Source organism: Camelina sativa, chromosome 3 (genome assembly GCF_000633955.1).
Source record: "Camelina sativa cultivar DH55 chromosome 3, Cs, whole genome shotgun sequence".
NCBI classification, from domain to species: Eukaryota; Viridiplantae; Streptophyta; class Magnoliopsida; order Brassicales; family Brassicaceae; genus Camelina; species Camelina sativa.
In genome coordinates, this window is record NC_025687.1 from 16,208,616 (window position 1) to 16,230,036 (window position 21,421).

The 21,421-nt window shown below is 36.8% G+C and overlaps 4 protein-coding genes, 1 long non-coding RNA gene and 2 pseudogenes across 10 annotated transcripts; 4 read left to right on the top strand and 3 right to left on the bottom strand.

Annotated features, from left to right (window-relative positions):
• On the top strand, positions 237–677 carry LOC109132271 (the record flags this gene model as incomplete). The annotated part of the gene is given in 1 exon segment (XM_019243799.1): positions 237–677. A coding segment is annotated over 1 exon segment (288 nt). The 3' UTR covers positions 541–677.
• Positions 732–1,786, bottom strand: LOC104777278 (glycine cleavage system H protein 3, mitochondrial). Its single transcript, XM_010501493.2, has 4 exons — positions 1,562–1,786; positions 1,372–1,460; positions 1,103–1,273; positions 732–1,015 (listed from the first exon to the last, which is right to left on the bottom strand). The coding sequence occupies exons 1-4, from the start codon at positions 1,671–1,673 to the stop codon at positions 887–889; spliced, it is 501 nt and encodes a 166-aa protein (XP_010499795.1). The 5' UTR covers positions 1,674–1,786; the 3' UTR covers positions 732–886.
• Positions 2,727–3,733, top strand: LOC104777282 (annotated as a pseudogene).
• Positions 3,688–16,169, bottom strand: LOC104777279 (pre-mRNA-splicing factor ATP-dependent RNA helicase DEAH1-like). 4 transcript variants are annotated; one of them, XR_766242.2, is made up of 29 exons: positions 15,986–16,169; positions 15,619–15,725; positions 15,384–15,514; positions 15,034–15,228; positions 14,861–14,929; positions 14,626–14,712; positions 14,254–14,287; positions 14,082–14,136; positions 13,711–13,770; positions 13,550–13,621; positions 13,286–13,349; positions 13,111–13,190; positions 12,920–12,987; positions 12,779–12,833; positions 12,570–12,627; positions 12,416–12,487; positions 12,159–12,227; positions 11,804–11,893; positions 11,408–11,494; positions 11,193–11,308; positions 11,046–11,112; positions 9,910–10,950; positions 9,754–9,816; positions 9,516–9,639; positions 9,317–9,417; positions 9,156–9,218; positions 8,953–9,025; positions 8,727–8,841; positions 3,688–3,710 (listed from the first exon to the last, which is right to left on the bottom strand). XR_766242.2 is itself a non-coding variant. In XM_010501494.1 (28 exons), the coding sequence occupies exons 2-28, from the start codon at positions 15,713–15,715 to the stop codon at positions 8,795–8,797; spliced, it is 3,138 nt and encodes a 1,045-aa protein (XP_010499796.1). In that variant the 5' UTR covers positions 15,716–15,725; positions 15,986–16,169; the 3' UTR covers positions 8,630–8,794. The 4 variants fall into 4 exon arrangements, 2 of the variants coding, with proteins under 2 accessions (XP_010499796.1, XP_010499797.1); XR_766241.2 differs by lacking the exon at positions 3,688–3,710 and adding an exon at positions 7,878–7,895; XM_010501494.1 differs by lacking the exon at positions 3,688–3,710 and having other exon boundaries at positions 8,630–8,841.
• On the top strand, positions 4,226–6,014 carry LOC104777280. 3 transcript variants are annotated; one of them, XR_766244.2, is made up of 6 exons: positions 4,226–4,578; positions 4,761–4,932; positions 5,018–5,237; positions 5,337–5,434; positions 5,525–5,710; positions 5,798–6,014. It is a non-coding gene; the product is annotated as an uncharacterized LOC104777280 (long non-coding RNA). The 3 variants fall into 3 exon arrangements; XR_766245.2 differs by having other exon boundaries at positions 4,227–4,578; positions 5,525–5,577; XR_766243.2 differs by lacking the exon at positions 5,798–6,014 and having other exon boundaries at positions 4,228–4,578; positions 5,525–5,789.
• On the bottom strand, positions 16,283–18,652 carry LOC104777283 (protein ABCI7, chloroplastic). Its single transcript, XM_010501496.2, has 3 exons — positions 17,685–18,652; positions 16,874–17,133; positions 16,283–16,757 (listed from the first exon to the last, which is right to left on the bottom strand). Exons 1-3 carry the CDS (start codon positions 18,558–18,560, stop codon positions 16,463–16,465), a joined length of 1,431 nt encoding a protein of 476 aa, XP_010499798.1. The 5' UTR covers positions 18,561–18,652; the 3' UTR covers positions 16,283–16,462.
• Positions 20,256–20,945, top strand: LOC109130597 (annotated as a pseudogene).

Genomic DNA, 21,421 nt, shown 5'->3' on the forward strand with positions numbered 1-21,421 from the left:
TTTTGAATTGTATGTTCTGTTTTGAAGCTTCCATGGATATAATAAAGTTCATGTCTTTGCTGGTTTTGGTTGGAGAGTTTTTTTATTGTTTTATGGTAATTGCGTTTTGTTTCAATGTGAATGTTTCTTGGATGTTGCGTGATATTGAAACTATTGTGAAATTTTAATTATGGTTTTTTCATATAGAACATTGTAATATGGGTTTGTTCCTCTATGGTCTTATAAAAATTATGCAGAAGCTTAGAGGCATTGATGGAACAACCGCGTGACAAGACTTCTCAAGAACAAGCCCGTGAATCTCTCATCGAAATCTCTTACACTTCACCTGAGGAAGAGGAGTATATAATAACGTCCTCAGATGTGAAACCTGTCATCAGTAGTATTACCGCAAACGGAGCCACAAAAGGAGGAAGCACCGATGATGCGGACAAGCTTAGAGCTGAGCTGATCTCCATTTCTTATGACGAGTCACCTTCACCTTCACCTTCACCGGATGTAGCTGTTTCGCCGACCCTGCCCAACGGTTTCTGTCGTGGATAGGATTCAAAATGTACAGCTCTGAGTCTTACTTGTTATGCATAAGACTTTGGTTTGGACGAAAATTAGACCATTGTTATATCTTTAACGTTTCTCCTAAACTATATATGTTGCAAAATCAATGGAAGTTGTCTTTTTTATGTGAGCTTCTCTTTAGACCTGTAGTCTTATATAAGTTAAATGCTCTCATTGCATGATTTTTTAAACCAAATTAGTATCACACAGATACAAGCAAGAAGAAACATTGACAAGTGAAAGGTTGAAACTTTAACATGGATTCTCTTGTTTTGCTCTGTTTCTTTATGACATTTGGTGAAGATAAAAAAAAAAAAAAGAGCGAAGAAACCCTCTAGTGAGCAGCGTCTTCGTCTTCGCAGAACTTGGTGTATTCCTTTGGACCCATCAAGGTATCTAACTCCGCAGGGTTGCTTGGTTTCACCTTTATCATCCAACCTTCTTCATAAGGGCTTGTGTTGATCTACACGAATGAAAAAAAATCGAGTAATCAGTTTGATCCGTGCGTCACACCACCACTAGAGTTATTATTCAGATGGTAGAAACTTACCAAACCAGGTGACTCTGTGAGCTTTGTGTTAACCTCAATGACTTCACCAGAGATTGGGGATAGTATCTCACTAGTGGCCTTAACACTCTCAACAGCTCCAAAGTTTTTTTCTTTGCTCACTGAACTGTTTAATTCTGGCAGCTCCGCAAACACAACTTCTCCTAAATGTCCCTGCACATCATCAACAGACACTACTAAAACTGATCTAAACTAGTCTCTGAGCTAAACTGATCTAAACTACATAGCTTTAAAGTTTATGTTTTTGTTACCTGTGCATGGTCAGTGATACCAATTGTAGCAACTGAGCCTTCATGTTTTACCCACTCATGTGAATTTGCATACTTAAGTCCTTCCAACACTTCAAACCACAAAACACCCAGTAAAGAGTTCAGACAGAATCCTAAAACAAAACCAATGCAACACACAGGTTGTGTAAGAGGATGTTGTTTTGTTTTTTACCTGAGGAGAAGCATCTGGAGATGGAGAAAGCTGGAGAGAGATGAGATTTTGAGACAGAAGAAGAGAGCTTGAGAGCATTTGCTGTAGAGGAAGCCCACATTCTCAATGCCATTTTCTTTCCTGGTTTGTTTGTTTTACTCCTTTTTTTCGAAGTTCTCTCAAAAGTAAAGTGGGAAAAAATGTAAAGAGAGAACTTAATTGCTTTTATTTACGTTTGAGTTCTATCTATCTTTAGATGTATGGCAGAAAACGAAAGCCTCATCCTTAATGTTGTTGTCGGAAAAAGTGTGAACCAAACCTTCTCCACGACTGAGAAGCTTTCGAATTTATATTAATGTATTTAAAACCTGTTGCGCCCCTACTGGTGGTCGTAAAATATATATTTGTAGAATGAACAGAGGATACTAAAAACTCAAAACGGGCTTATTGTTTCGGTCCAAAAGGCCAATAGACATGAAAAAAGCCTACGAGAAGGATCAAGACAAATTACTTGATGCTTACGGTATCTTATGATCATAATAATGTCGGCTGAAAAATTGAAATATTGAATCACAAACTAATCCCACATCGGAGACTTTTGAGGATCTCATCAGGTATATAACAAGCATGATATACTGCATTGGTTACCAATTGGCTTTGTGGTAGAAACTCATGATCTTCCTTTGGTATCATAATCCTCGACCCAATAGGGTTATTCAAATTGCAAAAGGATAAATACATGATCCAAGATATTAACATAGCCATGTTCCATCTGCAAGGGGAATAACATGAGGCAAAGCCAATTGGTTTTTTTTTTTTTTTTTTTTTTTTTTTTTTTTTTNTATAAGAATCCATAATAAAGTTAAACAAATTTGGAATTTTGTGCTATTTTCTTGTAGTAATTGGTGAATTTCGTTGTTTGGTTTCTCTAGGGATCAATGATCAGATGGGTTTGTTCATAAGTATAATATGATTGGAATGTGTTCCATTATGTTCTTACTCTTACTTTAGATAACTCTTTGACATGTATAATATATTCCAATAATATAGATTATTTAAAACTAGTTGTATTTTTACTTTTCAAAGAACATGTCATGGATCAGCTAAATGCTTAATATGCTTTGTAAATATTTACAACAAATACTGATCAGGTTATCATCTTCCCACCCAAAATTGTAGGTGGAAAATGTCTCATCAATTTATATCTCTACTGAAGAATCTCAGTAAAATCACTACCGGGTCTAGAATTCAGACCCGATTCACAACATATATGCCTAGACCTGTTACGGTTATCCACAGCAATGTGACAAACGCGGTGCACCTGGTGTTGGAAGCAATGCACGCACCGGTCTACTTTGAGACATATGATATAATGGGAAATATGAATCATTTCCCGCGGGAAGTGGTGGAGTCGATACAGAAGAACAAAGTGTGTTTAGGACAGCTCATTGCGTGCTGGTGAAAGAGAGGAGCTTGACCTGTTTGCATCTCTTGTCAACTGCTTCAATCTGAACGGTCAGCCGAGTCGCCACCAGAACGTTGACATTGTGGTAATCAGAGAAAGCACGGAAGGTGGTGGATATGCAGGGCGTGAGCATGAAGTTGTTCCCGGTGTCATAGAGAACTTTCAGGTGACAATGACAAAGTTTTGGTCGGATCGTATCGCAAAGTATGCTTTTGAATATTCTCGATTGAGCAAGAGGAAGAAAGTTACAGCAGTTCACAACAAGGGAAAACTAGCTGATGCATTCTTCTTGAAATCCTGTCAAGAAGTTGGTAAAATGTATCCAAACATCACCTACGACGAAATTTCGGTTAATAAATGCTGTTTGCAACTTGTAGAAAAACCAGAGCGATTCGACATCATTGTAACTCCGAATCTCTACGGGAATCTAATTATAAACATTGCTGCTGGTGTTGCTGGAGGAGGCAGTGGTGAGATTATGCCTGGAGGAAGTTTTGGTGCTGAGTATGCAATCTTTGAGCAAGTTGGATCAGTGGGAAACCATAAAAGTTCGGTGGCATTACTGTTCTCTTCGGTTATAATGTTGAGACATCTCCAGCTCCCTTTATTTGCAGACCGGCTTAAAACCGCCATGATACGTGTTGCCACTGAAGGAAAGTGTGGAAAGTGGAAACAGTGATACTAGCACACAGGAGATTGTTGATGCTGTAATTGCAAACATGGATTGAATTCAAAAACCGTGTTTTGTAACCATATTTTTTTCCAAAGTAAATCAAATGGGTTTTTGAAATGTAGTTTGACTCGCTATAGCCTAACTGTATGATGTTCGTCATCAAAGAACGCTGTTTGGAGCAGGCGCAAGCTAAATGGTTTGCCTAGCTCAGAAACAAACTGTCCGCTGTTTTTTGTTCTAAAATAACTACGGGAATAGGTGGTCATTAATTTGGACTGTTCATATCATTTTTTTTAAGAATCAATTCCACAAATGTTATTTGGTTTATTACTTGTATGTTATTAATCAAAGAAAATTACTCAAATATTTAGTGTCCTGGTGTAATTACAATTTACTTATTAGATTTAGTTTTTCGATTTTGAATAAAAAAATTAAAAAAATACACATCAACAAATTAAAATACACATATATGAATTAACACATCATTTCTGATTTTCGACGTCATTAAAAAGTTTTTTTTCAGAATCGACAGTTGCTTTTTCTTTTTCTTGTTTATGTCAAAGTGCTAAAACAAACAGTTTCCACTGTTCATAAACCCGAGAAAAAAAAAATTACTCGAGATCAATGTCGATGATGACGGTGTGGGCACTTCGGCGTAATGTTCGCCGGAAAAGTTACTCGAGTAATATCGCCCATGGCGAAACCAAGTCGTGGTCGTCGTTCCCCTTCTTTGTCTGGCTCTTCTTCTCGTTCCAGCTCCAGATCCCGTTCCCGCTCTGGTTCGAGTCCCTCTAGGTCTCTTTCGCGCTCCCGCTCCCGTTCTAGATCGCTCTCTTCATCTTCATCTCCGTCCCGGAGCGTCAGTTCTGGGAGTCGCAGTCCTCCATGTCGTGGAGAAAGGTTAGGGTTTCTTCCTCACTTTTTCCAATTTCCAATTTGATTGCTGTAATTAGGCTTTCATCCTTGTTGTGGGAAGAAGAAGTTTGTAAGAACGGAGGCTTTTGCAATTTAACCTATTTTTCTGGGTTTGGATATATCTAATCGTGATCTTGATGTTCTGATAAATCTTTTCTTTCTTGCAGTCCTGCTAGGCGAGGTCGCTCTCCTCCTCCACAATCTAAAGGAGCCTCTTCACCTTCTAAGTAATTTATAAACTCCTGTCTCGTGCACATAATTCATGCTTTCTTCAGATGCTCAGTTTTGCTGACTTTACAATCTAAGTCTTCACCAAGAACGCTCGATGGGTTTTTAAAGGTTATATTTTTTAAACTCCTTGTTTGATTTTGTTATTGAGTTTCCCTCAAACTTTTAAACTTTTCTGCGTTTGTGCAAATTCCAGTTGAATTTTAGGTAAAAGAGAGGAACTTGTTCTGTTTATGTGTGTGAAAGAATCAGCTTTTTATAAAAAGAAAATGGGAGAAGGAGAAGAAAATGGTAACGAAGCAGATTCAAATGAGAGAACTTTGGCATTATCACCTACTTGGTCTGTTGCTATTGTGTTGACTGTCTTCGTTGTTGTTTCTGTGATCGTTGAGCGCTCCATTTATCGTCTTAGCACTGTGAGTAAACTAAAGCCTCCTCCTTTTGGTAATTTCGATCTTCTTCAGAATCATTTGTATCAGCTTCTTTCTTACTTCTGTGTTTTTTTTTTATCATAGTGGTTGAGGAAGACAAAGAGGAAACCCATGTTTTCTGGATGGCCTAAAATTTCATTTGAAAATGAAGTAGATTACTCTTGTAGCAAAGGCTAACAGAAGTGCGTAAGCCTTTTTATTCTCCATAATCTGCCTAATATCGTGATGCTTCCTTTGTTGATTGTTCATCTTATATAATTTTTATCTTTCAGGCTCAGAGGCATTATTTGCAGACCTTTGCTACTTTTCTGTTCGATCAGTCCAGGTAAATGTGAAGAGTAGAATGGCCTTTGGTGGCCGATGTTTACCTTTAGTTTTTGAATCTTACAAGTTTTTGGATCACTTCAAGATTTGTCTTTTCATGTTTCTGTATTTGACCAAGAAGTCAATATTCAGATGTAAGATCCATTACAGTAATATTCAGTTGTATCATCAAATTTGTTCTCTGTTTGAAATTCAATTCTCTGTTTTGTTCTATCCTACAGATTCTTGGTTAAGATGGTGATGTTGGTTGTGATGCCATGGAGTTCTTGTTGTAAACGTAACTTTCCTCTCTCTTTTCTTTTATGCATTTTACTCTTTGCAAGAGATGTCTTTGCTTCGTGATTGTTAATCTGCAAGCTTATAATCTACAAGTTGTCACGAGACTGGTCATTAATTGACTTTGCAAAGTCTGTGCTCACAAAGATTTAACTCCCTTGATATGGCTATACGTTCTTGGTCTCCTCTTTCAAACCACCATTTACTCCATTTGCCGATAACGTAACAGACTATGATCAGTTCGAGATGAATTGTACTTGGGTATGTAAAACATTGATTTGTCTATTTTCAAAGTTATGGCTGATTTACGGTTAAGTTACGGCTGAGTTATATACTTCACATGGCTGAGTAATGAATTACGGAGTTATGAGATATTAGTACGTATTCTTCTTTCTTTTTTGGGTCTTTAGTTCTGTCAGATTCCTAATAAATTATCTAATTAAAAAGTTTTTCGATATCACAAAAAGTATTGTTGGGGAATCACGAAAAATCACTAATTCTGTGTCTGCTCAGATCCACACATAATAAATACATAAAGTTAGTTTTTCTCACAATATATTATTCAAATTAATTAAAAAATTTGAATTCAAATTGCGAATAAAAGAAATAAAAGTATTTCTCAAACAATTGACTGATATGGCTGAGTTATCCACATAAACGGCTCACTTATGAAATATTTGTAAATTAGAATTATTATAACTCAAAAATAAAATATAAAATGAAAAAATGAATATTACAATCATTTTAAGCAATAAAAAGTAATAAGTATAGACAAAGATTGATTTTTACACAGTCTGATCAAAATGTATAAAACATTCAAAACATGACATTTAGGGGTTAGGGTTTGAGGTGTAGGGTTCATATTTCCAACATTATGAGTTTTACTATAACAGTTTGGTTTTGGTTATATTGTGTTTGGTTTAAGGTGGTAATTTGGATATACCAATATGATAACCATTTGAAAATTTAAAAATTTTTGAAATTATTTTTCGGTTATTTCCGGTTATGGGTTGGTTAGATGAATGTATAACCATAAATAATCCAAATGTTATCCAAATTAGGCCGATTAACTTAATATAACCGATAGCAAGCCGAATATAACCGTAATTAACCGAAAATAATGGAAAAAATAGTTTCCGGTTCGGTTTGGTTTGGTCGGTTATTTAGTCATTCTAATTTGAGGGTTGGCTGAGTTATGGTAACGTTATGGCTGAGTGATGCAACAGATATATTAATTTATCATATACCTTCTCAAGAATATAAAAAGTGTTGTTGGGGAGACGCAAACAATAATTATGTTTATTGTTAAGAATCACACGCGTAATAAATGAGATTTTAGCGATTTTTTATTTAAAAGGAATTCAAAATTTGAATTTGAATTTTTAATTTTTTTTTTAATAAAAGTATTTCTCAAACAATTGATTGATATGAGTGAGTTATCGACATAAACGGCTGACTTATGAAATATTTGTAAATTAGAATTATAATAACTCAAAATTAAAATATAGAATGAAAAAATGAATATTACAATCATTATAAGTAATAATTAAAGACAAAGATTGATTTTTACACAATCTGATCAAAATGTGTAAAACAAAATGTGTAAAACGATCTTACCATAATCAAAACAAGTGCCTTCAAATCCCCCACCGTACACTTCGTATGTAGATTCTACTTTCGAGTCACTGCTTGGTCGAATCATACTTCCTCTAGCTCCACTAGTTTCTGTAGACTCTTTCGCCGAAAACTCTACACAGAGACGTGAAGAACAATGTGAAGAAGAAATAGAAAGAACAAGGTGAAGAAGAAGTAGAAGAACAAGGTGAAGAAAAATGTGAAGGAGAAGTAGAAAGAATTAGGTGCAGAAGAAAAGTGAAGAAGAAGTATAAGAACAAGGTGAAGAAGAAGGTAAATAGCTCACTTATTTACCAGTTGAAGAACAAGAGTCGAACGACGTTTCGTATTTCTGGAGAAAAAACAAAAGATGACATGGATGCTGCGTCCGACGTGGCAAGTCAGCCATCAAACAATAAATAACTCGGCCTATATAAAACTCAGCCACAACATGAAAAACATTACAGTAATTAAAAAAACATTACAGTAATTAAAAAGCAAAAAAATTGCTGCCAAATTCAGCTGTATCATTTAATAAGTCAGCCGTAACTGAATAACATTCTAGTAATTAATTTTTTATTAATAAGACAACCATCAAATGGTTGAGTTGTATGATAAGTCAGCCTATCACGACTGAGTTGTACGATAAGTCAGCCTATTACGGTTGAGTTGTATGATAACTCAACCGTAACAGTTGCTCATAAGTCAGTCGTGTCGTAGTGATAACTCAGCCAAACTTTTGACAACTCAACCATCGGGTGAAAACTCAGCGGTAAGAACGGTTGAGCTATAGCATAACTCAACCAGATTTTAATAAGTCAGCCGTAAGGACGGTTGAGTTATAGCATAACTCAACCAGATTTTAATAAGTCAACCGTAACGCTTGGTTGAGTTATGCTATAACTCAACCGTCCGCTCATACTCAAATGTTTTTTTCCATAATTCATCCGCAACATTTATCTGTAACGCGTTACGGATGAGTTATGGTTATACGTCAGCGATTTCTGACGTAGGGTCTAACGTGGCAATGACATTTTTGTAATAACGTTTTTTCCGGTAACATAAAACAAGGGCACACTGGGTATTTTGAAAATACCCGAAATATTCTAGTAATAAAATCTTATTTTTTGGATTCTGATAATATTACCTAATTTGGATAACACTTGAGTAAATCACCTTTTTTTTAATTGTTTTCTAACAAAAAAAACTCAGGAGGCTGACCAAAAATGAGTTAATGTAGTAAAAGAGAGCTCTTCTAACCATTTGTCAAAGTCCTATATACTCGCATTTGTTTCCACTATTCTTTTGCCGATCTAATCTGTCTGTTCTTATATTGCAGCTTTTCCAGCTCCTTTGGGCATTTTCTTTGATGCAGCTGAAAAATATTTAACATGGGTTTTGTCTTTAGAGATTGAAATATTCGATTCTACAAAAGAGAAAGTATTAACAAAAAGTATAATTGGAAAGAGAGAAAAAAGGTACATACCATCTTCGACGTCCTTGTGCTGGTAGTAGTGAGGAGCTAACTCAATCAACCATTCTGGTTTCAATTCTGTTACCTGCATTTTTAGAGTTACGAGAGTTTTTTAGCATACCAACAAACCAATGAATGAAACCAAAGAAGTAAGACCGAAACAGAGATTCAATTATGAGTTGAAAAAACCTTGCATGATCAAACATATCACGTACCTGTCGCATATATTCCTTGGAAGTCAGCACTAGTTCATGATATACAACCCATCTCGGCAATACCTACAATGCACATTGCGAAGAACACATTAATATTTTAAGCTTTAAGATTCTACCAATAATAAGATATTCTGGTTTATGTAGAGTGATAATTAATTTACCTGAGCTAACCCTGAATTGGGATGTATGTGCACTGTCTGGGGATGCTTCACAGTTCGATATGATCCATTCTTCTGCAGCTTTGCAGTGTGCGGGAAAAAACCTGATTAAAAGTAAGAAGTTCATCAGCAGAGGCATAAATAATTGTAAAGATTTTATCAATTTTAACCAATAGAATGTGAAGGGGAGTAGGGAATTTACCGGCGACGATAGATTTCCTAACTGAATCCAACTCATTCAGGTTTGAGCTGATTTCTATTTCTACCCTTTCGAGAAGTCCCTCCAATTGATCACGGATATCTCTGGCTCTTTTCATGCTTCGGACCTGAACAAATGTTTGACCCAAAACAAATGTCAAAATGGACTCACATCTGGATAGCCAAAACAAAATTTAAGGACTCACATCTGATCCGATAAACATAAAGAGAAAACTTGATACCTGAATGTAGTTCTCGTAGCACCACTGAGTAGAGTAGTTTGTTTCCTTCCAGGAACTGTACACCTAAAAAGAAAAATGAAGACGATAAACATACAGAGAATAGCACTATAAACTAGTGAAAGTGAGCGAACAATAAGGAATACAGAGGGTTCAAACCTTCAGCAACGCGATATGGTCTCCGACATTCCCTGTGTGGAAGTTCATTCTTGCATTGTCAGCGTGAACCTGTTTGTCCTTCGGACGGTAGAAGATAGAGCCACCAATTGACAACATAGCAGCAATTGATATTATCTCATCGGAGCACTTATACTTGTCAGAAACAACGATCATCTTTGACAACATTGGATCAAGTGGAAACTCTGCCATCCTTCTACCAGCTTTAGTCAATTCGCCAAGCTTATTTAGAGCACCCAGAGCAAAGAGCAGTTCTAATGCCTTCACAAGTGCTTCAGCAGGTGGAGGATCCATAAAATCAAAGTTTATGAGATCATGAATTCCAAGACTCTTCAAAGCAAGTACCACACTAGCAAGATTTGTCCTCTGTACTTCTGGCACCGTGTTTTCCTCTAAGTCGTTGTTGTAGTTAAATGCTGTGTACAGACGGTAGCATTTCCCTGCGCTTGTTCTTCCAGCTCGACCAGCTCGTTGAGTTGCAGAAGCCTTAGAGATGGGAGTTATAAGCAATGACTCCATTCCGGTTCTTGGGTTATATGATTTCATCTTGCTAAAGCCTGGATCAACAACATACTTTATACCATCAATGGTCAATGATGTTTCAGCGATATTTGTTGCCAGAACTACTTTCCGTGCCCCTTCTGGAGTTGGCTCAAATATTTTTGCTTGGAGTTCACTTGGAAGGTTCGCGTAAATCGGGCATATAATTAATTCGCGAATCTTAGTACCCAAACCTCTTATCCTGTGCTTCAGGATCTCTTCTGCAGATTCAATTTCCTCTTGACCAGTGAAGAAGACCAATATATCTCCAAGTGGCTCCCTCACATGAATTGTAAGAATAGTAACTATTGCTGCGTCCATGTAATCAGCTTCAGGTGCACTTGTATAGTTGATTTCAACTGGATACCTTCTTCCTGGGAAACTAAAAATCGGGGCTGTATCAAAATAATCAGAAAACTTTTCTGCATCCATTGTTGCACTAGATATCAACAACTTCAAATCAGGTCGAAACCGTGCTATATCCTGTCATATATAGGAAAAGTCAATCAGAATGTATCGAAGAATTTAACCCAAATTACACAAGTAAGAAGAGACATTGTAAAAGAAAGTTCACTTGCCTTGACTAATCCAAACAGTATATCGGTTGACAAGGTCCTTTCATGCGCCTCATCCACAATAACGACACTGAAATGTTTCGCAATCAGTAGGTAAAAACGTTCAGCTGTCCAACAGTAATAATAAAAATTGTGCATAGTATTTCTTACCTGTAGCTGGCCAGATCTGGTTCGCCAAGCAGCTCACGCAGAAGCATACCATCAGTCATATACTTCAGAACTGTTTTGTCAGAAGTACAATCCTCGAATCGAATGGAATAGCCAACCTGTGAAAAGCACCAACCAAAGGTTAGATTCTGAGTGTGTACCCAAAATTGTGAAACAATCAACCACCAGTAGCAAAAAGTGAAGAGAAGCCAACATACCTCATGCCCGAGTTTGACACCCATCTCTTGTGCCACACGGGCAGCAACACTCATAGCTGCAACTCTTCGGGGCTGTGTACAACCAACCTGATATATAATAGAAAAGCATTATGGTACTTTATTTGATATATACTTTTGAAGCCATTCAGCCACAAAGTCCATGAACAATGGCTTTCTTCCTAAATGGAAGTACACCTTTAATAAAATCAGTTTTGAAGAAGGAAAACTTCACAGGAAAATTAGAAACGACTAGTTTTGTTCTCAACAAGCTAACAGTTCTTGGTTAAAGAATAAGATACCAATTTGTAAGTGACTTCTACACTAACCTTTCCTATTTGAAGGAAATATGTGTGTTTTAACTATATGCGGCAAGCTGGGGTAAGTAGTAGGTTGTACCTTTCCACGTTTTGTGTAACCAGCTTCATGGAGATATTGTGGTATCTGTGTAGTCTTTCCCGAACCAGTGTCCCCCACAATGACAAGAACCTAATATATTCAAAAAAGTTGAAAAAGGTGTCATTCTAATAACATGTAGCACAGAAAACCATGTAACTAAAAAAGAAAAAATTATGCACAATTTCACAATCAACACTTCAATCTGCATATTCATATGCAAATAACACTAAAGTGTTTCCTTCTTTATTAATCTTGTATTAGTTACACATACTTATAGCTGAAATATACTGTTTCGATAGCGATTGGTAAAGTAAGCTTCTCATGGTTTCTAAAATGGCATGAGAGCTTGAATTACCTGATGCTCTTCCACAGCCTTAAGCAGCTGTTCACGATAGGCATAAATTGGCAGACTTCTTCTGACTTCCTGATTCAGAAATAAACAGATGCAAGAATATGTCAGGGATAAGGGATAAGTTATAGATTTTGCTATGGTTATTAATACAAAGAAACATACAATCTGAACTTATTCCGAATTACATGCTAAAAAGAAGATCTGGTGGTTGAGTTTGATCAAATAGAGTTAATGGAGAAGAAACCAGAAAAGGATAGCACCTGAAGTTCCTCTAAAGCTGTTTTCTCTGCCAAATCTTGAGATTTTTGTTTTGCATCCATATCATCTTCATACTGCATGAAAAATACAAGCAGTCAGCTACAACTCGACATATCACAGGAGGTATCTTCAGATTTAATATATCATAGGCAGTACATTTTCACCAGCCATCACAGATTCCTTTATGAAATTTATTTGGTCCTCAAACACAAACCTGCAAAATAAAATAAAAATATTTAGAATCCCCAGATCATGGGCCTAATCCATAAGAATGTAAGAGTTATAGCAAGGACGATTTCTCAAACGAGATAAACAAATTCCAAAGCAGTAGGATAAGAATAAAAGACATATATGACAGATCTTACTGATAATTGTCTGAGGCTTTCTTATTCTTTGCACCAAATTTTAATGTTGCTTTCCCTGCATAAACAAAGTCACTAAAATCAGTGGGAAGTACAAAAAATAAAAAGACTGGTCAACATAAATAGAGATAAAACAGGAATTACCAATCTGATGGTCCTCCCAAGCTTCTTGCTCTGCAAATGGATTCATTTTCTCCGTTGAATCCAGGTCCCTGGACGAAAAATATTATATAGAACACCCCAAAGAATTTCGCAAAATAATAAAAATAGATACTGCAAGTGCAAACAAATAAGAATGCGCTGGATCACAAGCAAAGACCTCCTTGTAAACTCACTTGTATCGCTGTACAGCAACAGAAAACCTTTTTTCTTGATCAACACCTCCATCTTGATCATAAGCATCTGGAATTCTATACTGAACTCGGAAGTAGCAGTAAAGGGTTTGTGTTAGATATATAGAAATTAAAAAGAACCAGGAGGGAGTCGAGTCCAGCAAGATGAAAACGCTACCTCCTCGACATCATCTTCATCTTGTGTTCTTTTCTTCACGAGGTCATAAAGCTCTTTCTTGTATCTATCAGAGAAAAAAGATCAACCCAAGCTCAATCAACTATAACCAAACATACCTTCTTAAATATGAATACAATCCATATAAATTTTATATTGCAAACAAATAAAATAAAAAATGTACTAGAATAAAATTCCAACGAGAAATGATTTTTTATCCAAAGAATGCTAACAACCACCTCGATGCAAGAAAGATGTAACAATTACCTAAACTCACGAAGCTCTGTTTCTGTGAGCTTTTCACCTCCAAAAAGATATTGTTCATCCTCTATCTCATCCCTACGGAGAAAAGAAGGAAACAGGAGCAATGAATCGAAGAGAAGAGATCAATTAAGATAAAGATAAGTGCAAAAATCTATGTCGTGTACCTTAGTTCATCCAATTTCTTCTGTTCTCTCTTCTTCAAGTATTCTTGTCTCGAGACTTTCCTGCATCGACCCAACAAAAGATGATCAATAACATGAATATCACAATATAGCCACCAAAAAGATAAATTCTACAAGTAAGAACACCGTCAGGGTAATTCACAAGGAGATGATTGACAGAGTCAAGAATTGTTAACTGAGAATCAAGTTTGCAACTTCATATAGTATTTCAACAATGAGATTCAATGTACGACACCCAAGTACACTCTTGACTATTGTTGTTGTCGAACATCTAGGTAACTTTACTTAATTGCCTTCTATCTCTGTCAGAAAGCAACCATCACAAGCACCTAAAGAAGGAAAAAGTCCATTACCTTAGGGAATTTAAATCATCCTTCTCCAAAGCATTAGCTCTTCGAACAGCCTCTTCTGTTTTGCAACAAAAAATAAAATCCAAAATGAGACTACAAAAAAAAAATACTTATGACTAGATAACAATGTATCACAGACATATTATGTTCATGCGTGAAATATAACAGATTGTACCTTGCTCTTTCTTCGACAGCTTTTGCTCTGTTAGCTGGTCAGTAAAGAAACGAAAAGAGCATGTCACTGACTTTCACATGTACAGTACATCGATAAGTAAACCATGCGAACTATATACTTCTCATTTGGCTAAGGAAAGTTTTCTAGCATAAAAAAAATTGAATAAAATATGAATATGTATGTTTTTCTTTAACTCATCTTTCCTACTCAAACAAAGCTAGATATGCCTGTTATAAATGATAAGCAAACTCATTCATTAATAAATCATACATAGTTGCCGACAATACTTAGCCCCCCTGGTTGGCTACAAAAACAGGACCTATTCAGAGCACAAAACAGGAAAAACATACCAAGGATCAGATCGAGGCATACCTTCCGTGTCCGTGCAGTATCACGATCTCTTAAATGCTGCTCCAGTTCTTCTCTCTCCTTTTGGTCACGCACTCTTTCCTCTTCTGACTGTGCCGAGTGGACAAGTACGAAGAATATTAGAAAAGCATGAATGTATCCACATGTATTTATAGAGCATCTCCTAGTTATTCGATTTCAACAACAAAACCCAAGGACCCAGAAAATAATTGAAATGCCTAAGAGGATCAAAATATACCTCAGAACCATCATCCTCGTCTTCAGAAACCTTTCTTCTAACGTGTCTACTGTCCTCTCTGACGGCCACCTACATCATTGTTCACACAGTTTTATCAGATGAGATGCCACGCTATATCTTACCATTAAGATAGAAAGAAACTGGAATCTGTCAATGAGGAAAAGAAGTTATACCTCGCCATCGCTTTCATCTGACTGCCCACTTTTTTTTCTAAACCTTTTCTTGCCCTTATCTGACTTTCTAGATTCAGAAGCTGAAGATATTTTCTCCACAACGACTTCTTCTTCATCATCATCAGCATCTAAAAGAGCATATGTTTGTTGCTTCCTCACTAGCATTGCAGCCTCTGCTTCATGTTGTTGGTAGAGCTAATATAGAGAAAGAATTAAAAATTACGAAAACCAGGCTAAAAAACTACATACTTCTCCCAGAAACAGAAACTAAATAGCATCTAATTCCGAAAAGCTTCAAAACAGAAAACAAAAGAGCAATAAACTTTACAGCAACTCATTGGGAAACTCACATTCACACCAGTATTTTTACGGGGAACTCTGGCAAAAATTTCTTCCGCAAAGGAACGAGTTTCACCAGAAGAAGAAAACCCGTAATCCACCAACTCTCCCACAAGTTGAGTAGGTGATTTTGTTTTTTTAGCTGCACAAAAGATAATAACACAACTTGTAAGCTTTTAGAACAGTAGAGGCAAAAAAGTTCTTCCATAATCTCCATGATCCCAAAATCGAAAAACATCAAATTACCCATTGCAATGAGATAGTTAACAACAGCTGTTTGAGAATAGCCAAGTAGCACCATCAGCTTATCTGAAACCCAGGTCTTCAAATCATTGCTCGCCATCCTCACTGCACTGGAATAACAAAAACAACATCACCAATTTCAAAATCGTTTTATCAACATACCAATCGAAACTCTAACTAGTGTAAGTGTGTAACTATCGAATCACAGGAGCATCGATTACAAAAATTCATCTCGCAGCTTGAATTCTATTAGCTAGCAATCGACCGTATGCAGAGTAATAAAACATAAACTATCCTAATCATCGAACGAGCGGAACAAGTTACAAACCCTAGATTTCGGAAACTAAGGTTCAGGTGTCTCGAAGCTTACGGAGTGAGAAGAATTAGGGAGTGAGGATCTCTGGTTTCTAAGCTACTGGTAGGAGCTTGAGTGTATACAGCAGAATGATTTCACCGGTGACGGTTGGAAAGAATAGGCGGTGAGACTGAGAGTCTCCGACGACGATGGAGGTTATGAAAAATCAAGTTGTTTTTTTTTTGCTTATGGAGATTTCAAATAAAAAGCGTGTGGTTTTTTCACATATGAAGAAGAAACCTTCGTTGTTCATCATATAAAAATCACGTTGTTTTGCTTATGCGGATGCCAACAGTGTAACGTTTTTCCGAATGGTAAAATAAATAACATCATGCTATTTAACTCATATAGAAGAGAACTGCTTGTTGTTTTTCATCGTTTTTTAAAATTAAACGGGCCTTCTTCTCCTCCTAACGGGCCTCGTATTGTAATGAACAGACATAAGAATGACGCGTGTACACCACGCGATCTCTTAAGGAGGGCAACGACTTTTCAGAGCAAGCATTTGAGGTGATTTCTGGCTTGGTCGCGGATTTCTCGATTTGGAAACTTCTCGATCACCTCTGATCCAAAAGAGGATATGAGAGCTCTTCTTGCAGTCTCCAAGTCGATCCCACGAGCTTGGAAATAGAAGAGTTGGTCTTCTTCAAGATCGCTGATTGCAGCTCCGTGCGAGCACTTGACATCGTCTGCAATGATCTGAAGATTCGGTTTTATGTTCACCGTGGCTCGTGGTTTCAATAGTAGGCTCCGCGTTAGTTGTCCCGCGTTGGTCTGTTGAGCTAATCTGCCATATTACAACAAAGAATTTAAAACTGATGCTTAACAAACCAAAGCAAAAACAGCATAATCATAATCAAACCATCGAAATGAGACACAGAGAGAAAGAGAGAGAGAGATTACTTGTTAACTCGGACATTGCCATCGAAAACAGCTTGACCAGAGGAATGAGCAACGATACACTTGTGGAGCTGTCGCGAAGTGCCTCGGGGATGGTCTAAGACAATTCTGCTATGGAGATCTAGAGTCTGCTCATTGACACACATATGAAACGTGGTTAACTCCGTGAGCGTATCCGGCCCAAGCTGCTGCACATGAAGATTGTGCCTCCCTAATTTCCCGCCAGTACTCACTTCCACAAGCTCATACTCACTCTCTGCCTCCTACAGAGATCAATCACATGAACAATTCACTCTCCTAAACAATTAAGTATAAAACGTTTCCAATTGTCGTACTCAAGTCATACAAAAACATCCAAAAACTTTGACTAAGCTATAACCTCTAAAACCGAATAAGAAGAGAACACAAAAACAAACTTCACATGAGGCTGAAACTAAACTAAACCCCTATTCATCCTCCTCCACAGTTCAATCATAAAGATTACAACTTTTTGCCAACTTCAGCGGCAACTAAACTAAACTAAGTTACTCTCCTTAAACCTGAAACTAAACTAAACTATTTCATCTTCCTCAACAATTCAATCATAAAGATTACAACTTCAGCAGCAACAAAACTAAACTAAGCTACTCTCCTGAAACATTCAGAAAAAAAGATTCCTACTCTCATACTCATCGACACCACAAGAGAATAACAAAACCAACCTCAAGTAAACTAAACTACTGATTCTCCTCAAGAATTATACTATTACCAAAACTAAAACTAAGCCAATTCGTTACTAGAGAAAGACAAGAAGAGAATAAGCAAAGGTTTAAACCTGTCGAACAAAAGTCCACTTGATATGAGCAGAACCCATGGACTCTTTCTGCAAATATGAATGCTTCACTTTCCCATTCTTCTGAACAACAACTTCCAAAACAGGATTCGTCCAATAAAACCCCTGTTCCTCTTTCCCCACAAACTCCTCAACTATACCAATCTCTCCTCCTTCCTCCACCATCACAAAAACCCTAGGATTCGATACCGGCAACCGTTTAGATTCCCGGTCACCGGTTTCACCACAAAAGTACCTCAGATAAATCGGATTCTCCACTTTACATCCTTGAGGAACATAAATCACAGTCAAATCAGGTGCTCCCATGCCGTTAATAGACCAGAACAAATCACCAGAATCGAAATTCCCAACGAATTCAGAAATCCGGTTCGTTAACTCATCCGGTAGACCAGCGAAGCTCCCGAAGTAAACACCATCGGGCAAATCCGATGGACCAATCGTCAAATTCGACACGAACCCATCGATAATCACGGCGTTTGGGAACTGGGTTCCACTCAGATCATCCAAAAATTGAAAATTTCGTTGATGGGTCGAGGAGACGGGTTCGATTTGGGAGTATCGGATGAACGATGTGTCGGTGAATCTGAAAGGTTCGTCTTTCTTCGACGGCCATGGTGTTGATAAAAGAGTCTCAGCGGAAGATTCTCGGATTCTTTGGAGAGGTAATGAAGAAGAAGAAGAAGCCGTGAGAGAGTCTTCGAGTGATTCAGCTAGTTGAAGTACAAAAGGGTCGGAGAAGGAAGCTTGTGCTCGGATTGAAACACTTGTAGGAGTTGTTCTTCTGTTTGATTTCAATTTTGGTTTACAAGATAGATTTGGTATCAGTGATAAGCGACCGAGAACTGTGGCAGCCGCCATTAATGATGGATTCGTCCGTCCCTCTCTCTCTCTCTCTCTTCGCTTTTGCAGCGATCTGTTTCTTCTCTCTCCCCTTTTTTTTTTTTTTTGGGGGTTATTTTCCTCTTTTGTTTTTGTAATCTTGTTTATATTTTATTTAGGGATGATCGGCCCAAATTGTATATATATATATATATATATATATTTCCTTAATTAAAACAAGGTTTTTTGAAGGTTTGGTATTGCCAATAATATGAAGCACATGTTCCTTATTTTCAGAAGTCTACAAAAGATCAAACCTGACCAAAAGTAGAAGAGTAATGGTTAGGTTTTAGCGGTTTCGACCGATGTCTAACTCTCAACTTCTTCTCTTGGGGTTGAACTGGTGTTGTTGTTTACAACATCGGGGTCTGTTTCCTGAGGATGAGATTTATGGAGTTAATTAACCGGAATTTGCAAGTTAACTATGTTCGGTCCCGACTTTTGTAAATCTATATCGCACTGCAGTTTTAATAATACTTAAGTGACAAAACTCTTGTTATTTTTTTGCCAAATTAATATTTTTAAAAGTAACTTTATAAATGTTGATGTATATTCTTGGAAACCCTCCATTTCTCTTTTTTTATATAGAATAGTTTTGGTTTTTGAAAGAAAATCTTATGCTTGCATCAAAATATTGGGTTCAGTTTTTCATCTTTTTGTGTCATTGTAGATGTCCATTAGGTGAAGAAACTAACTTTACATCTAAGAAGAATTAATGTGAAATCACTACTAAAGGCTAAACGCAAAATACTTGGTGTTTTGTCATGTCGAAAAGGTGAAAAACTAGGATAGAAGAAATAATTTTACACTTTTTAAGATTATAGTTAATGGAGATTTATTTGATGACATAGACAAAAAAATTTGCTTAACAATGAAAAGTTCTTCACTAAATAGAGAGATTCCAAGTCACATTTTTATTCACCAAACAATTGTTTGTTTGGTTGACGCAGGCGGCTGCGTCTTTATTTTTATTTTTAATCACTCAATCGAAACAACATTTAAAAATGTTAGACGCAGGTGGCAACGTTTGCTACGCATGTACATGTGGTAAGGAAAAGAACAACTATACCTGCGTTTCCTGCAGCCGCAAGTACCTGCAGTAGCAAAACGAACAAGCCCAATATAGAGAAAAAAGAAAAAAAAACAGTTTCAAGTGTTTGTCTCAGTCATTCATTGGTTAGAAACACATCTACGTAATGAAAACTAAGTATGTTAATATAGACAAGAATAATTAACGAATTCTAACCTTGTTAAACTAACAAAGAAAGTTCTTGACTTTACAATACACTTTCACACAAGTAACCTTCAAAAAAAACCTTTCGGTCTGTAATATTTTTAAATGTGAAAAATAGATGTCAGTATTACTATTTTAAAATCTGTAACACTACGTTATGTAAGTTTGTGTTAATACTTTTAACCAACCTTTAAACATTTCTTTTATTTCTCTGCTATACGTATCCTATAATCTCTACCAAACGGTCCAAACTTACATTTTTTCCCTTCTTCCTTTACTACAGTTCAGCATCATCAACTTACATCTTTTATCTTTAATTTGGTCGCTCTGTTTTCCTCCGATACTGACACCGTAGACTCTCTTTTTATTACTGTTCCTCGAAGAAACACATGCAACAATAGGACTTAGGGTTTCGTTCTGTGGAATCTATCAATAATAGGATGGTGGGATCATCTTTACCACCTGGTTTCAGATTTCATCCAGCAGATGAAGAGCTTGTGGGTTATTACCTGCACAGAAGAAACGAAGGGCTTGAGATCAAGCTCGAAATAATTCCATTTATGGATTTTAACAAGTTTGATCCATGGGAACTTTCAAATGTTGCTTCTTGAAAATCTTTGACCGGAGAAAACAAAAATACATTTTTTCCAGTTTCCCATAATAGTACTATATAAAAGATCAATGTTTTGTTTTGTTACAGAGAAATCGTTCTTGCCGATAGCAACTAAATCTGACAGAAAAGATTTAGATGAGTCATCGGGATATAAAAGATCAATGTTTTATTTTCTTCTGTCATCGGGACAGAAAATACCAGAGCAACTAAATCTGAAAACAACTCACCGGAGGTTTTAGATGAGTCATTGAGCAACTATATTGAGAGTTCTTGTCAAGCAAGTGACCTAGAAAAGGGTTCTTGTGATGCAAGAAACACGCTGGTTTGAATTCCAGAAAACACGCTAGAAGAAGATTCCGGTTTCCAAATATTTGCATCACCCGAATTCTAATATCCACCAGAGTTCTTCGCAGCTGATTTGAATTTCGATTGGGAATAGGAAAATCCGTTCATGCTCGATTATCATTCAGAAGCTCATATGAACAATGAAGTAATGAACGATCACATTCTTCAGTAAAGAAAAGACATTATACAGTTCACTAGACTGAATCTCAAAACCAAACACTCCCATGGATCAAGATTNGAGTTATAGATAAGACATACTTCTTCAGATTGATATACTATGAGTCTTAATTAGTAGTCAAAATCAAGGACATACACCAAATGAATTGTTTGCACGCATAGAACTCTAACTCAGATCTCAAAAAAGACTTAAGGCATATGGATTTTGTGTTTTGAGAGTTTACCCTTTAAGAAGGTTTTGTTTACCAACGGAAGAGAGAAAGGAATCTGGACGTCGTCGTGGTAGGCTGGTTGTTGCGGCAGCCGGATATTGTCTGTTTTCTTGTCGGAGTTCCAACCGAATAGACCGTTGTAAGGACTTATTCTCTTCGAGGTCTTCAAGGTTACGGTATGAATTGTGTTTGAGATGGCATACGAAGCCATTTTTCTTGCAAATAACGGCCACACAACAAAACCCACAAGAAAAAAAAC

Coding starts and splice junctions, on each gene's coding strand:
- LOC104777278 (XM_010501493.2), bottom strand. CDS start 1,673: ATGGCATTGAGAATGTGGGCTTCCTCTACAGCAAATGCTCTCAAGCTC. Junction 1,274..1,371: donor GTATCACTGACCATGCACAG/GTAACAAAAACA, acceptor GATGATGTGCAG/GGACATTTAGGAGAAGTTGT. Junction 1,016..1,102: donor TCACAGAGTCACCTGGTTTG/GTAAGTTTCTAC, acceptor TCATTCGTGTAG/ATCAACACAAGCCCTTATGA.
- LOC104777279 (XM_010501494.1), bottom strand. CDS start 15,715: ATGGCGAGCAATGATTTGAAGACCTGGGTTTCAGATAAGCTGATGGTG. Junction 15,515..15,618: donor TAACTATCTCATTGCAATGG/GTAATTTGATGT, acceptor TCTTTTGTGCAG/CTAAAAAAACAAAATCACCT. Junction 12,628..12,778: donor AAAGCCTCAGACAATTATCA/GTAAGATCTGTC, acceptor TTTATTTTGCAG/GTTTGTGTTTGAGGACCAAA.
- LOC104777283 (XM_010501496.2), bottom strand. CDS start 18,560: ATGGCGGCTGCCACAGTTCTCGGTCGCTTATCACTGATACCAAATCTA. Junction 17,134..17,684: donor AGTGGACTTTTGTTCGACAG/GTTTAAACCTTT, acceptor TGATCTCTGTAG/GAGGCAGAGAGTGAGTATGA. Junction 16,758..16,873: donor GGCAATGTCCGAGTTAACAA/GTAATCTCTCTC, acceptor GTAATATGGCAG/ATTAGCTCAACAGACCAACG.